Raw genomic sequence first — 16,261 nt, 5'->3', positions numbered from 1 at the left:
TCCTTTCTGGACCGCTGACGGTCGGATGTCTCCACTCAGAAGATGAAACAAACAATTTCAAAGAAAGTTTTACTGAAGTCTCGCCGGAGACTTTGTGTCTGTTGACTGTCACAGACACTGGTGACCACTGACCTTTGACCTCTATTCACTGACCGCTGCACTCTTCTCTGTTCTGCATGTTTCCACCGATGGTCTCTCAGGACACCGTTGCCAATCAGGTAGGTGTGTGTGTGTGTGTGTGTGTGTGTGTGTGTGTGTGTGTGTGTGTGTGTGTGTGTGTCTAAATAATAGTGTATAACAGGTGCTTACAACACAACTCTCTCTCTCTATCTCCATCTCTGTCATAGTCTTCCTCTCACACACACACACACACACGCACACACACACACACACACACACACACACACACCATGCTTTGTGTGGCAGAAGGGGATATGGCTACTGGTGGAAAGAGCCATGTGCGTGCTGAGAGCAGCAAGTGTGTGTGAAGCTTCTGGAGCTGCTGGAGCTTCTGAAGCTGTTGGAGCTGCTGAAGCTCCGGGAGCTCCATTCCATTCAGCAGTGAGGAGATTTCTGGCTGCAGTTCCTCACACTCATCCGTCAGAGGAAGAACGTCTCTCAGTTTGTCTTCACTTCTCTAGTCAACTGAAGCTCCATGGAGGTGGTTTTTGATGATGCTCTGTGACGGACGGAGACCGTCCTGCAGGCTGAGGTTTTTTTGTGGCCGGAGCTTCAACAGCTTTTTGTCCACGGGTGCTGGTAGTCTCAGGTCAAAGGTCATTCAGACTTGTATTTCTTCTGTTCTCTACAGTCACGAGAGGTCTGATGGATTTCCCAATTTCCCAATCCTGAAAACTTATTCCACTACTGCTAGGATGAGGGTCATTACACACACACACACACACACACACACACACACACACACACACACACACACACCAAGTCTCCCGGTGGTCCAGCAGAAGCTGCAGGGTCACATGATGCAGCCTGAAATCACAGTCGTTTGATTAGGTGCTACCAGTGTCCTGGCTGATGCGGTGCACATCTTCTCTCTGGTCTGAAGTAATCTCATGTCGCCTTGCACAGGAAGTGGTGCGTCTTTTGAAACGTCTGTGGTCGGCCGACTTCCTATGCTGCAAGTCTGGTGTCTGTTTTTCCCCAATGTGACGGTTCCCCTACCTACTTCTGTTCTGCTCTAACACTGAGACACTGATCCAGAACCTCTGCTCTTCATCAAAACCTCTGGTCTTCATCAGAACATTTTGGTCTGTATCAAATCATCTTGTTTCATCAGAACCTTTTGGTCTTTATCAAATTATCTTGTTTCATCAGAACCTCTAGTCTTGATCAGAACCTCTGGTCTTCATCACAACCTCTGGTCTTCATTAGAACATTTTGGTCATTATCAAATCATCTTGTTTCATCAGAACCTCTGGTCTTTATCACAACCTCTGGTCTTTGTCAGATCATCTGGTCTTCATCAGAACCTCTGGTCTTCATCAGATCATCTGGTCTTTATCAGATCATCTGTTCCACCTGTAAAGATGTAGGAAGCAGATGGTGGGGCGAGAAGGGGATTCCTGGATGTCAGCTGATCTTCACTCTTCACTCTTGGCCTTCAGCTTGATGAATGCTGGATGTCAACATCATAACATCACCTTGTTCTTCTGCTTCTCCCGATGATTCATGTGATAATTCGATCTGATCATCTCAGCTCCCACTGGAAGAGCTCCACTAACCCCATCAAGTCAGCCTGGATTTTACCTTCCAACCCATCATCAATGTTCTGAGGGTTCGAGCTGAAGTCCAACCTATCCTCCAACCTCAGTTTTGTGGAGCCAGATGGAGTTGAAGGCTCCAACCAGCAGCAGCGCTGCCTGTCATTGACTGCTGGTCAGGAAGACAACACGGGTTCCTCCCTCAGTCGCCTCTTCTTCCATCACTTCCTGCCCACTTTCTCAAGGGATGACTTCTCCGCCTTCCTGGAGAAACACTGACCTGGAGGTCTGATCTTCAGCCAGATGTGCTGGAGGAGTTTGAACCTGCCGCCTGCTGATGTTCCCTTAAATCTTTGTCTGTGCTCTCGGGTCTCAGACCACTACAGATGTTGTCATGGTTATTTTGAGCGTGTTCGTGGTGTGAGCTCCTGGAGGAAACTTGTTGAGTTTTGGCTGAAGGTTAGTGTCGTTCTGAAGTCACTAGTTTGGAATCATGTTCAGCCACAGCAGCTGCCGTGTGGTATCCTCTCAGAACATCCTGAACTTGTCAAGTCTTCGGCAGCTCTAAGCTACCACGCAGAGGAGCAACATCTTGGTCAGAAATGAAGCTGAGCAGAAGAGGCAGCTGTCGGAATGGACCTTTGACTTTTGAGTCAAGATGTGGTTATGTTTTTTCCCCCTGATGGCGATCTCTCTCTGGGTTCCACTCGATTCCCGCCAGTTTTCCCCCTGAAGTTGCTTTGGGAGGTTTTCTCCTTCACTGAAGGACGCAGACGATTGTGTGTCTGGAGAAAGTAATTCCTCTCTGACGTCTTTCCTGTGGCGCGACTGATCCTGAGTGTGAACACCCCTCTGGCAGGATGTGGAGAGCAAAAGCTTTCTGAACAGACCTCTGTTGTGAAACTGCATTGCAATGCTTTATTGCTGGTTGTTGAGTGTGAGAGTGCAAGATGGCTGCTTCACCTACAGCCGCTTCATCAACAACTGCTCTATCTACAGCTGTTTCACCTGCAGCTGCTTCATCCACAACTGCTTCATCTACAGCTGCTTCATCCACAGCTGCTTCACCGACTTCACCTGCTTCGCTTACAGCTGCTTCACCTGCTTCGCCTCCAGCTGCTTCACCTACTTCATCTACAGCTGCTTCACCTACAGCTGCATCACCTACTTCACCTACAGCTGCTTCACCTACAGTTGCTTCACCTACTTCACCTACAGCTGCTTCACCTACAGTTGCTTCACCTGCTTCACCTACAGTTGATTCACCTACAGTTGCTTCACCTGCTTCACCTACAGTTGATTCACCTACAGTGGCTTCACCTGCTTCACCTACAGTTGATTCACCTACAGTTGCTTCACCTGCTTCACCTACAGTTGATTCACCCACAGTTGCTTCACCGACTTCACCTACAGCTGCTTCACCTACAGCTGCATCACCTACTTCACCTGCTTCACCTACAGCTGCATCACCTACTTCACCTACAGCTGCTTCACCTACAGTTGATTCACCTACAGCTGGTTCACCTACTCCACCTATTTCACCTACAGCTGCTTCATCTACTGCCTCACCTACGGCTGCTTCACCTACTTCTACAGCTGCTTCACCTGCAGCTGCTTCACCTGCTTCACCTGCAGCTGCTTCACCTACTTCACTTACAGCTGCTTCACCTATAGCTGCATCACCTGCTTCACCTATAGATGCATCACCTGTTTCACCTACAGCTGCATCACCTGCTTCACCTACAGCTGCATCACCTGCTTCACCTACAGCTGCTTCACCTACAGCTGCATCACCTACTTCACCCGAAGCTGCTTCATCTACGGCTGCTTCACCTGCAGCTGCTTCATCTACACCTTCACCTACAGTTGCTTCACCTACAGCTGCATCACCTACTTCACCTACAGCTGCTTCATCTACGGCTGCTTCACCTGCAGCTGCTTCATCTACAGTTGCTTCACGTACGGCTGCATCACCTACTTCATCTACAGCTGTTTCACCTACAGCTGTTTCACCTACTTCACCTCCAGCAACTTCACCAACAGCTGCTTCATCTACAACTGCTTCACGTACAGCTGCTTCATCTACAGCTGTTTCACCTACTACACCTACATATCTACAGCTGCTTCAGTCTAAACATTGAGCTCAGGCTCAGTGTTTCACTTCCTGTGTGGTCTTTAGGGGCTTCTATAGAGCTGCTGCATGATTAAAAGTGTGTGTGTGTCTGTGAGAGAGAGAGGGACGAACACGCCCCTCAGAATCTCCGCCCCCATTATGTCTTTGTGCTGCACTCCCCCCTCCCCTCCTGTGAATGCAGGGCTCCATGTGCTCACATCTGATTGGCCACAGAGTGAAAAGATGATGTCATCCTTAGAGGCAGAGTGTGTGTGTGTTGTCTCTCTCTTTCCCTCCCGCCCTCTTCTTCTCACTTACATTCCCCCCCACATACACACACACACACACACACACACACACACACACACACACACACACACACACACACACACACACACACACACACACACATACGCAGACCAGCTCTGCACATAGAGACCCAGTGAAAACTGTTGACAGGAGGAGAGCCAAGGATACAGACAGGAAGTGTGGGGGGGAGCTGAGGATGCAGACAGGAAGTGTGTGTGTGTGTGTGGGGGGGGGGGGTGAGGATGCAGTCAGGAAGTGGTGGGGGGGAGCTGAGGATACAGACAGGAAGTAGTGGAGGGGAGCCGAGGATACAGACAGGAAGTAGTGGAGGAGAGCTGAGGATATAGACAGGAAGTGATGGAGAAGGAAAGCTGAGGATACAGACAGATAGGAAGTGATGGACGGCAGACAGGAAGTTGGGAGACGTTGTTGTGTTGTGTCCTGGTTGTTGTGACATGAAGCCAGACGGTGGCGTTGTCGTCTCCGAGGGAAAATTGTCCAGAAGCAGGACGGCTTTCAGTTAGCAATCATTTAGCCTAATGCTAACTCTCGCTCCTGTCGGCATCCAGTGCTGGGAAAAAAACAAATCAGCTTCTTTTCTTGTGTCACAAGTTCAGAGGAGGGAGTGGGAGGTGGGGAGGGGGGAGTGGGAGGGGTATGGTTGCCCCTCCTATCACCCTCCGCCCCCGACCCTCTCCCCCCATCACCTCCTCCCTTTGTGTAATTTATGGGGGTGTCCTCAGTTTGATGTTACCAGCTGATCAATAGAGGCTCCCTCTCTCTCCCTCTCTCTCTCCTTCTCTCTCCCCTCCCCTTTTCCCTCTCTCGTCCACATCTGCTTAGCAGCCAATCACACTTTTGCTCCCTCCGGCCCCTCCCCTCCCCCTTCTTCAGGCCCCACCCCCTCCAGCCCCTCCCATCCCCTTTCCTCAGGCCCCTCCCCCCTGGCTCCCTCCAGCCCCACCCCTGCCCCTCCTCCTCCTCCATTGTACAGGTGATGTCATTCTTTTCCAGCTGGATTCTCCTCCCTGGCTGCTCCACTCTGTACTGGGCGAGCTGCTGCTGCCGCCACTGCTGCTGCTGTGGCTCTTGCTTGGCGGTGCTGGCTGGCAGGGAGTTACGGAGGGGGGGAGGGTGAAGGAAGCGGGACCACCGACCTGCTGCTGCTGCTGCCCGTTGTCATGGAGCCACGGTGCAGTGCCCATGCACACGCCAGTGGCAGCCAGAGGAGCAGCAGCGTGTAGGAGAGAAGAGTTGCGAGAGAGCAGAAGAGGAGTTTTGTTCCCCGGAAGACCTCCCGTGGGGGGCTGCAGATGCACAAGCCGTTCTTCTGCTCCAGCCGGCCGGCCGGCGGTGGATGGAGCTGCACTGGAACAGAAGAAGAGATCCAGCACTGAGACAAAGAAGTGGATTTGAATCTTATTTTTTGTTTTTCCGCTGGGATAATAAGTTGGAAAACCATACCTGATTCCCGGCTCCAGTTGCTGCGCCTCCTCGGACAGGAAGCAGGAGTCGTCTCCGAAGACTGCCGGACTTCCTTCTTCTTCTTCTTTTTCTTTTTCTTCTTCTTTTTCGTCTTTTTCTTCTCTTTCTCCTTCTCCTTCTTCTTTATCTTGTTTTTCTTCTTCTTCATCTTCTTTGTCACATTTTCACTCTTTTTCATCTCCTCCTCCGGTGAACAAGGGGGAAAAGTCCCTCTGCACTCTGTAAAAAATGGCTTTCCTGGTGCGTTGCTATGCCAACTGCCTGCAGCCGTGGTCCTCCAAAGTAAGCCATGTCGTAATCCCTTTTCTGGCTGGAGCCTCAGATCGAGTGCGCGTGTGCGCGCGTGTGCGTGTGCGTGCGTGTGCGTGCGCGCGTGTGCGTGCGTGTGTGTGTGTGTGTAGTGGCTTGGAGATGTACAAATATTTACCGCGTCTCTTCCAGCTCCTCGCAGAGCTGCTCTAGTTCCTCCTTCATGGAACCAAGCTGACATGTGCTCATGGTTTCTTTTTGTTTTTTAGGATGGTTTACCGTGATTGGCTGAGCCAACAAAAATTTGTTCTCTTCTTGTGTGTGTTTTTTTCTTACTATTATTTCTCCAGGAGTGGTGACTGCTGCTCTCCGCAGGAGGTTTTTTTCATCAGATTTTTTCGTCAGGGCACCTTGCATGTTGAGCGGGTCTGAAGTGGTGAAGGCTCTTGTTGTTCACGATGTGCCCACCGGGGGACAGCACTGAGGCCACAGTGGCAGGAGAGAGCAGAGTTCATCAGGAGCAGCAGCGGTTGTTACAGAGGGAGAGTAAGAGGAGCCCAGTGCATCATGGGAAAACCCCAGCAGCTTACCTGCGACCTAGTCACAGGAAGCGACCTAGCTTCCTGTGGTTTCAACTCAGTCTAGCAGCCCAGTCTAGCAGTGATTCATTTGACGTAGTAGAAAATATTCCGAATATTATTGAGTTTGATTTTTGATTCCTTACAGGAAGGAAATGTGATCCTGGTGGTTGGCTGTTTAGAATAGATAGAATCAACCAATCAATCAATCAACTCTTATTTGCACATCGCAAAATCACATCCAAAGGCGTCTCAAAGCGTCTCTTTGTTGCAATCAGAAGAAAACCAACCGAACTGATCTGAAACCACAGCCCGGCTCTTCTGCACTTGTGAGGCCTTTTTATTTTATTTTAGACATGCTGTTTGCTGACAGCAGCTGTCAGACGTCTGCCGGAGAGAACAAGAGGCTGCGCTATTTATAGAGGCACCGACCGCTTTAAATACAACAGTCGTGTCTTGGTGGCCGACGGCTGAACCTCAGAGCTGAGATGAAAGCAGCAGCAACTGACTCAGGAGGATCATGTTCACTGCACGCTACCGTCGGTCACGTGATCCACAGTCAGTCACTCAGTCGTCCTCCAGCTGGTCCAGGTCCTCACTGGAACTTGCAGCTCATCAGAGCTCTGTTAGCGTCCTCTCCTGCTGTCACGCTAGCAAGCAAGGGATGGAGAGTGTAGCATGGAGGGCAGGGATTGACTTCATCTACATCAACTTCACAAGGTGGAAGAGGAAAAAGTGGAGGATGAGGAGGTGGAGAAGGTGGCGGATGTGGAGAAGAAGGAGGAAGACCTGGTGAAAGTGAAGGGGGGGGGAGTGGAAGAAGAGTAAGTAGGAAGAGGATGTAGTGATAATGGAGGTGAAGTGCAAGAGGATGAGGTGGAGGAAGTAGTGGAGGATGAAGTGAATTGACAGTGACTCTGGGGTGCATTTCCACCTGATCTGGGTAAGCGTGAAGGTGTGTCAGTGGGGGGGGGTAAGATTTCGGGGGGTACAGGATGCTCTTTGATTGGCTGCCTTGTCTGCAGCAGGGGCACAGACTGGCCACTGGGCTGCACTCTCACGTCCCAAATGCCCCAATTTTCTAACCTCTGAGGGCGGTTATTGAAATATTGACCGTGCGTGCGGCTGCAGCTCTGGCATCAGATGACAGTGGAGGGTGGGGGTATGTGAAGGGGGGGTTATGTAGGCCAGTGGAGCTGCTCTCTGATTGGCTGTGGACCCACTGGAGGAAGTGGCTGCACCACTGCTGAGGCCTCCTGCTGCAGATGTTGCTGCCACTGCAGCTCTGGCTCCTCCTGTCCTGCCCCGACATCCATTATTAAAGCATTAATAAGCCGGCTGCTGCTGCTGTTGTTGTTGTCTCCTCCTTCATCTCCTGCTTCCTGTGGCAAATCTCACTGCCTGCTTGCCTGATTTGCTATCTTCTGCTGGCTCTTTGCCCACAGTCTGATTTTTAGCTGAGATGAAAATGATGATGATGATAATGATGATGATGACGATGATGATGATGACGAAGAGGGATGAAGTGGGGAGAAAAGCTGTTTAATAGCTGATGAGTGCCCTGGGCTCGTGATGGTCAGGGATGCACAGATGCGAAGGAATGCACAGATTCTGGTATCGGGTATCCGTACAGAGACCGATACCGCGGTTGAATACCATACTCGTACTCAAGAAACATGTGCTGATACCACGACACCGATACCAGTTGTATATGTGTGTTTTTGACATTTCTTTTAGTAGTGAAACTTGTGGCAGTCACCCCATGTTCTAGACCAGGTTTTGGGAAAACTACAGCCTGGAGGCCATATAACACATATTTTGTTGTAACTTTGCTTTTGTTCATTTTCAATTGACAGGAAAGCACATGTTTTCTACATATGCCATGATATATTTTTCCTACACCGAAACACTCCATCCATCTGCTCCATCTGATATGGCTGCATCCCTAAACATGGATCTATGAGGTTCTGGGTCCTACCGCAGCTCCTTCATTATGGGTAGTTGTTGGTGTTTTATTGAATGAGAGAGTGATGCGATGCGTAGGAATCACTGACAGGACAGGAACTGCTGCTCCGACAGTAACCAGCAGGGGCGGTAGGTGGTGGTGGTGGTGGTGGTGTTGGTGGTGGGCCTCCATCAGTCAGTCACGGCAACAGGAAGTGCATTACAGAGGTCATATGACCATCAGTGGAAACAAAAACATGTTGTGTTTTGTACAGGTGACGGATTAGATCAGTGTGTGTGTGTGTGTGTGTGTGTGTGTGTGTGTGTGTGTGTGTGTGTGTGTGTGTGTGTGTGTGTGTGTGTGTGTGTGTGTGTCTTTGTAAGATTGCTTCAGTCAACAATTTTTTTTTCCCACTACTTCCTGTCTGTCTGCTCAGCTTCCTGCCGAGCTCAATAAGATGCACCTGACAGACCACAGCCACCAGCAGATGGCACACGTGCCTTCCAGCCAATCCGGGTGCAGCATCGCCAGCGACTCCGGCAGCAGCAGCCTGTCAGATATTTACCAGGTGGGTGCAGCCTCTGTATGTGTGACGCAGTGGTGGTGTGTGTGACCTTTGACCTCCACCGAGGATATTTAGAAAGCTCGTGTTGTTTTCTTCCGCCCATGTCCAGGCCACGGAGAGCGAGCTTGGGGACGTGGACCTCTCGGGTCTCCCGGAGGCGGCAGTGGACAGTGAGGAAGAGGAGGAGGAGGATGAAGACCTGGAGAGGGCCTCGGATGCTCTGCTGGGCCGGGACCTGGTGCGGGAGTGTTTGGAGAAGGAGCCAGCGGACCGCAACGACGACGACATTGGTCAGTACGGTAGCAGCAGCAGTAACAGTAGCAGCACTAATGTACTATCAAACTTTGGTCTGTGGAGGGGAAATGGAAATGGACGTTGCTTAAGAAAACCAATGCAATGCAACAAAAACAAAATGATGAACATAAAACATACACACAAATTTTGTAAAAAATTAAAGATCAGATGTAATTAAAATATATTATAATGTAATCATAAAAGACTCCACAAGTAACTGAAATTTAATTACACATTTATTCCCCAGTAGAATATTATATAGGATAGAAGCCTTTATTAATTACAGCAACAATGCAGTGCAAAAGAAGGACATTTATATTAATTGTGAAGAAATAAAACATTTATAGAATAAGAAAGAAAAAATGATTCAATTAATCTTTTTCGTAATTAAATTACCCAACTACGTTATAACTGGCTTTCTGACGACCTCTTTGTCTTCTGGCATCAAACAGAGCAGCTGCTGGAGTTCCTGCACCAGCTGCCGGCCTTCACCAACATGACCATGTCGGTGCGCCGGGAGCTGTGTGGCGTCATGGTGTTCGAGGTGGTGGAGCAGGCCGCCACCATCCTGCTGCAGCACAAGCAAGAGGTAGGACCTCCATCAAGTCCTTCACTGTATCTTTCCCTTATCAGCCACTGAAGCAGGAGATGGAGATCAGAAATGACGGATCCAGAACGTGGATCATAGATCTACGATAGAAAGAGATGGACCTAGAAGTAATTGGATCTGACAGAAGGAGACGGATCTAGAAGGAATGGATATAGAAGGAAATGGATCTAGAAGTAGATGGATCTACGATAGAAGGAGATCGATCTGTGAGAGGAGATTTATCTAGCAGTAGATGGACCTATGATAGAAAGTGATGGATCTAGGAGTAGATGGATCTGTTATAGAAGTAGGTGGATCTAGAAGGAGATGGATCTATAATAGAAGTAGATGGATCTAGAAGGAGATGGATCTATAATAGAAGTAGATGGATCTGTTATAGAAGTAGGTGGATTCAGAAGGAGATGGATCTCTGATAGAAGTAGACGGATCTGTGATAGAAGGAGGTGGATCTATAATGTGAGGAGGATCAGAGTGACTTCAGGTCAGAAGATGAGGAGTAGCTGCTCCACAAGCAGAAGGACCAAGCGACCGTCAGGAGATCTCAACGGCAGCTTCTTGGTGATGTTTGTCTGCTTCCCTCCAGCTGGACCTGTGGTACGTCATCCTCAACGGTGCCGTGGAGATCAGCCGCGGAGAAGGCCGGACTGAGACCCTCTGCATGGGCAACAGCTTCGGCATCTCACCCACCCTGGACAAGCAGTACATGAACGGAGAGGTTCGCACCAAAGGAGACGACTGCCAGGTGAAGACACGCCTCCTACTCTGTGTCCTTCACTGCCCACTGCACCCAGAACCTCCTGTCTCCTCCTCCATTGCACCCACTACTTCTTCTCTTCTCCTGCACTGCACTTCGAACTTTGGCTGTGTCTCAATTCAGGGTCTGCATTCTTCGAAGCCTGCATTTGAAGACCAGTTATGGTCATAGCACTGCGCGAAGGCCTGTCCCAATTCAAGGATGCTCCAAATCCGCCCTTCAAATGCGCCTTCCTTTTAGCCGATTTGGAGGATGCACCGCTACTATCCATCGTGGCCTCCCCTATCCCAGGATGCTTTGCGTGCTGCTGCAACGCATCCTGGGATCTTGGGAAGTCAGCTGAAATGCTGGTATCTACTGGCAAAGACATGACTTATAAATTTAAGTATTCAAATTTCACATCAAATATGAAGTTTTTACCATAGGGCTTTAACTTATTTGAACATCCATATATGTTAACCTTCAACCACAAAATTCACTTAAAATATGTGACTGTTAATGCTGATAATGGTTAGCTTGATGCTATAAAAACGTCACTTCCGGCGTTGGCCAGCAGTAGGGAACGGCCGTGAAGCAACCAGGAAATACGCCGAAGGCTAGGCCGTCCCATAACGCAGTGTTATGATGTAACTGGCCTTCAAATGCAGGCTTCAAAGGCTGCAGACCCTGATTTGAGACACAGCCACTGTCTTCGCTGCTGGGTCTTCATCACCTTCATCGTCTTTCCAGTTTGTCTGCGTCGCCCAGGAGGACTACTGGCGAATCCTCAACCACGTGGAGAAGAACACGCACAAGGTGGAGGAGGAGGGTGAGATAGTGATGGTGAAGGAGCACCGGGAGCTGGACCGCAGCGGCACCAGAAAGGGACACATTGTCATCAAGGTAAGTGAGTGAGACCTTCTCCCGCTCTCCCTCCATCCACCAGGTCCTTTGACCTTGTGTGTGTGTGTGTGTGTGTGTGTGTGTGTGTGTGTGTGTGTGTGTGTGTGTGTGTGTGTGTGTGTGTGTGTGTGTGTGTGTGTGTGTGTGTGACACCTCAGGGAACTCCAGAGCGTCTCATCATGCACCTGGTGGAGGAACCTTCGGTGGTGGATCCCACCTACATTGAGGACTTCCTGTTGACCTACAGGACCTTCCTGTCCAACCCCATGGAGGTGGGCAGGAAGCTGCTGGACTGGTTCCATGTGGACAGCCTGCGGGACACGGTGTGTGTGTGTGTGTGTATGTGTGTGTAGTCTTGCACAGGCCAGCAGGGGTCACCCTGTGTACAGACTGTTGACTGAGCTGCGTTTCTCCACCAGGTCACCAGAATCGTTCTGCTCTGGGTCAACAACCACTTCAACGACTTTGAAGGTGACCAGGCCATGACGCACTTCCTGGAGGACTTTGAGAAACATCTGGAAGTCACAGTAAGCTCCCAGCTCAAGCATCCTCCTTCTCCTCCTTCTCTTCCTCCTTTTCCTCCTTCTCCTCCTCCTCCAACCTGCTCTCAGCCCAGTTCTCCTCCTCCTCCAACCTGCTCTCAACTCAGTTTTTCTCCTCCTCATCCTCCTCCTCCTCCTTTTCCTCTTCCTCCAGAGTGGATCTTGTTGAAGTTATCAGTGGGTGTGAAGTCTGCAGAACTAATGTCTCCCTTCCTCCACCTCCCCTCTCCCTTTCCTGGTTGTCTTCTCCCGTCAGAAGATGAAGGGCCACCTGCGGCTGCTGAACATCGCCTGCGCAGCCAAGGCCAAGTGGCGGCAGATCACTCTGCAGAAGACCTCCAGGGAGTCGCCACTGCACTTCAGCCTGCAGGGCGGCAGCGAGCGAGGGTTCGGCATCTTTGTGGAGACGGTGGAGGGCGGCAGCAAGGCGGCGGAGGCGGGGCTGAAGCGAGGGGATCAGGTGAGAACCTGCTCAGGAGCATCAGCACGTCCAGTAGGTCAGGCTCTGGCCCCGGGTTCACTCATGTCCTGCTGCTGTTTCAGATCATGGAGATCAACGGGCAGAACTTGGAGAACATCTCCATCTCCAAGGCCGTGGACATCCTGCGGAACAACACGCACCTCTCCCTCACTGTCAAAACCAACATCTTCGGTCAGCAAAGGAGAAGATGGCTTTGCACCAGTTCCATCAAAGCAGCACCAGCAGTTAAACCCTCCCTCTGATTTTTCTTCTCTCCAGTCTTCAAAGAGCTCCTCAGCAGGGTGGTGCACGAGAAGAAGAACGGCGGCCCCCACATCCCCAAGATCCAGGAGAAGAAGGGCAACCGCTTCTCCATCCCGGACCTCCCTGGGGACATGGAGTTCTCCACGGGCCACAAGAGCAACAGGAAACTGAAGGCCAACACGGTGTCAGGAGGCCGGAACAAGATCAGAAAGATGCTGGAGAAGACGCGCTTCAGCATCCTGCCCCCCAAACCTTTCAGGTGAGACGGTCCGACGCCATGGTCTCACCGCGGGTCTCCCACAACTGATCAATCAATCAATAAATCAATCAATCAATCAATCAATCAAATTTGTATGGTGATAAATCACTTCCAAAGGTGTCTCAAAGATCTGTGTGCAATCAGGAGAAAACCAACTGATCCCTTCAGAGCACCAGGGGGTGATATATATATATATATATATATATATATATATATATATATATATATATATATATATATATATGTATATATATACACACACACATATATATATATATATATATATATATATATATATATATATATATATATATATATATGTATATGTATATGTATATATATATATATATATATATATATATGTATATGTATATGTATATATATATATATATATATATATGTATATGTATATGTATATATATATATATATATATATATATATATATATATATATATATATATATATATATATATATACACACACACACACACACACACACACACACACACACACATGTAGGTGTAATTATACTTACAAACATTTCATTTATATATATATGTATATATATAAATGTTTGTAAGTATAATTACACCTGAATTGAATGGAATGGAGTGGAATTGAATTCTTTATTGTCATCATACAGGAGTACAACGAAATTTAAAAAGTGCCTTCCATCGGTGCATCGTATAAAAAAGAGCAATAAATACTAAAAACCATACTAAAAAACACTTTTACCACATTCAACCTAATCACATTCTGCAGTTACTGCACTTTTCCCCTTAATTGCACAGACCATGCCCCTTGTGTCTGTCTGGTTCTTGACTTGTTCAGTGAAACTTCAAATTATCATAGAATTTAAATAGGCTTAACTGTGGACAGTTTTTGCTGCCGTCCATATAGAAAGTATTAGTCAGTGATTGAAACAGGAAGAATTTGGTCAGAGGGAGGCAGAACCAGGGAGGTTCCTCTGATCGGACTGAACCCTCCCCCGCCAGATCAGACTATACGTTCTACCCCCCCTGCCCCCTCCAACAACCCCGCGCCTCCCCCCTCTTTCGCTTCACACACTTTCTTTCCTCTCTCTTCCTGTTTCCTCTGCTGCGTCAGGGGCCTTTTTGGGTAAGACCTCCTGCCTCACCTCCATCATCCGGCCATACCAGTCCAGATCCATCCGCAGAACACACACACACACACACACACACACACACACACACACACACACACACACACACACACACACACACACACACACGATAACCTACAGCAGCATGTCAAAGATTTCATACGAGTTCAGCTTTCATCCAGTGTTTGACATCTTCAGCTGGGTTGAAACTTCTCCTTAGTGCTTGGCCAACGCCAGTGGAATGGGTGTAATGGGAGGAGATGGGTGTTGCATTAAAGTGAAATTGAATCCATGAGTTTTTTGAGGGTGGTAGAAGCTCTACTGCCAACGAGCAGCAACATCCAGGCAGCTGTGTCACCTGTGCAGATGGTGGCGTGGATTGTGAATTTTACACCTTCTGCACCACTTGCAGCTCATGGGAAGTCATGGAAATTCCTAATTGGAAGGAAATATTGTTACCTACCACTGTTCCCTTTCTTCTTTTGGCTGTGTGTGTTCGTGTGTGTCTGCACAACGTGAGGATTGATGTTGCATTTAACAGCAGCAGTAAACATTTTGATTAAATCCAGGTTTTAATCATATAAAAATAGTAATAGTAATATCAGTAATATAAAAAAAAATGGAAATAAGGTTGTTGGAAAAGTTCTGCTGCTGCAATGGCTGAATTTATAAAGGTCATTAAGCTCATTTCCAATGTCAAACGCATCTCAACTCGTTTTTTTGTTTCTTTTTTTCCTTACAGCATCCAGCAAGTTTTCCCATTTTTTTTCCCTGTCTCCGTTGCTGTTGCTTCACCTTCACCTTCACCTTCTCCTTCTCCTTGTGTTTCATCTGTGCAGCGACGGCGGCCTGCCTCAGTCTCAGGACGATAGCATCGTGGGCACCAAGCAGTGTCGCCACAGCGTGGCCATCATGCCCATCCCTGGGAACCTGTCATCCAGCAGCCCTGACCTGCTGCAGCCGGCCTCCAGCATCCTGGACTTCTCCAACCCAGCTGGTAAGACCCAGACGCAGGCACATGACCCTATGATTGACAGAATTGCAGAATTGGTAAATTAAAAAGGAATTCAAGTTTAACTCAGGATGTTTGACTGAAATGCCGTTTTGTGTTGAGGTAGGCCCAATTTCTGTAGACAGCAAATCAGAATCCCATCAAAATAAAAGCGTTGTAATTTTACAGTGCTACAAAATAAAGGCGACGTTCAGACTGCAGGCTAATCTGATTCAAATCAGATTCCTTATCAGATCTGATTTTTATGGCCGACTGTCCACATTGTTTTTAGCAAGTGTCCAAATGGGATCTGGCTGTGTTCAGACTGGGCCACATTATTGACTGATATGACAGGTTGCTGTAGCAACGATGTTGGAGCAGAGGCATCGTCCAGCACTGTGTGATGCCATATAATAGTGACAGCGGCCAAAACTAAATCGACTTGGATTTCATGTGATTTGTGACTGTTCAGACTACAAAATACCCATCCGGTTTCAATCTGGATGGGCTAAAGATTGGATTTTGGCTGGCAGTCTGAACGAGGCTAAGAAGAACAAACAGGAAATGCAGAATAACCGATTCAACCTTCAAAATTAAAATTAATCAAAAGCCAACATATGGGTATTTTATACATGCAATGATCATATGATAACAAGAACCCATGTAAGAAACAAGGAAAAGAACCAGTCACCACGTCTCTACATACAGTGCGTTGCTGGTCCTACATTTAATTCATTGGATTCAAGAAAACAGTTTGTGAAGGATATTTTGGTTATGTTTGCTGAGGCTGAGGCCTTCCCTATTGAAAAAATGACAAAACTGCACCCATTTTTATATGGCTGTTGGATATAGGAGGATATTAAATGGATATTGTATGGAGTGTGTTTTTTTTGTTTTACCTAATTAGATTTAAGGTAGCTATTATTTTTGCAAATTTTATTCATTTTAATTTAGAAACATATTATATTTGGTAGTAAAATAGCAGTAAAAGGTTAAAAAAAAAATCTCAAAATTAAAACTGTAAGCAAAACAATTCCACTAGTTTATGCTAGCATAGTGCTGGAAGGCTCCACTTTTCCTGCCAGATGGTCTCAATCACGTCCAGAGGTGGAAGAATCA

The 16,261-nt window shown here is 48.0% G+C and overlaps 2 protein-coding genes across 9 annotated transcripts in view; both read left to right on the top strand.

Annotated features, from left to right (window-relative positions):
* The window catches only part of rapgef6 (Rap guanine nucleotide exchange factor (GEF) 6), a 47,405-nt gene that overhangs the window by 13,468 nt on the left and 17,676 nt on the right, over positions 1 to 16,261 (top strand). For 4 of the 8 annotated variants that reach the window (XM_076022049.1, XM_076022045.1, XM_076022048.1 and 1 more), the window contains 12 exons: positions 201 to 218; positions 8,834 to 8,965; positions 9,072 to 9,252; positions 9,709 to 9,845; positions 10,450 to 10,608; positions 11,350 to 11,502; positions 11,661 to 11,825; positions 11,922 to 12,029; positions 12,301 to 12,504; positions 12,588 to 12,696; positions 12,784 to 13,027; positions 14,991 to 15,148. In XM_076022049.1, coding sequence (XP_075878164.1) covers positions 201 to 218; positions 8,834 to 8,965; positions 9,072 to 9,252; positions 9,709 to 9,845; positions 10,450 to 10,608; positions 11,350 to 11,502; positions 11,661 to 11,825; positions 11,922 to 12,029; positions 12,301 to 12,504; positions 12,588 to 12,696; positions 12,784 to 13,027; positions 14,991 to 15,148 — 1,768 coding nt within the window. Of the gene's footprint in view, positions 1 to 200; positions 219 to 5,755; positions 5,908 to 8,833; positions 8,966 to 9,071; positions 9,253 to 9,708; positions 9,846 to 10,449; positions 10,609 to 11,349; positions 11,503 to 11,660; positions 11,826 to 11,921; positions 12,030 to 12,300; positions 12,505 to 12,587; positions 12,697 to 12,783; positions 13,028 to 14,990; positions 15,149 to 16,261 lie in introns of those variants that run through there. The other 4 variants (XM_076022050.1, XM_076022051.1, XM_076022046.1 and 1 more) reach the window with 2 other exon arrangements.
* Positions 2,669 to 3,926, top strand: LOC142884267 (uncharacterized). The gene is made up of 2 exons (XM_076019778.1): positions 2,669 to 3,677; positions 3,898 to 3,926. The coding sequence occupies exons 1-2, from the start codon at positions 2,669 to 2,671 to the stop codon at positions 3,924 to 3,926; spliced, it is 1,038 nt and encodes a 345-aa protein (XP_075875893.1).

The sequence above is a fragment of the Nelusetta ayraudi genome, unplaced genomic scaffold (assembly GCF_046127955.1).
Source record: "Nelusetta ayraudi isolate G7.1 ecotype Tasmania unplaced genomic scaffold, CSIRO-AGI_Nayr_v1 ptg000011l, whole genome shotgun sequence".
NCBI classification, from domain to species: Eukaryota; Metazoa; Chordata; class Actinopteri; order Tetraodontiformes; family Monacanthidae; genus Nelusetta; species Nelusetta ayraudi.
This window is presented reverse-complemented; position numbering and strand designations above follow the sequence as displayed.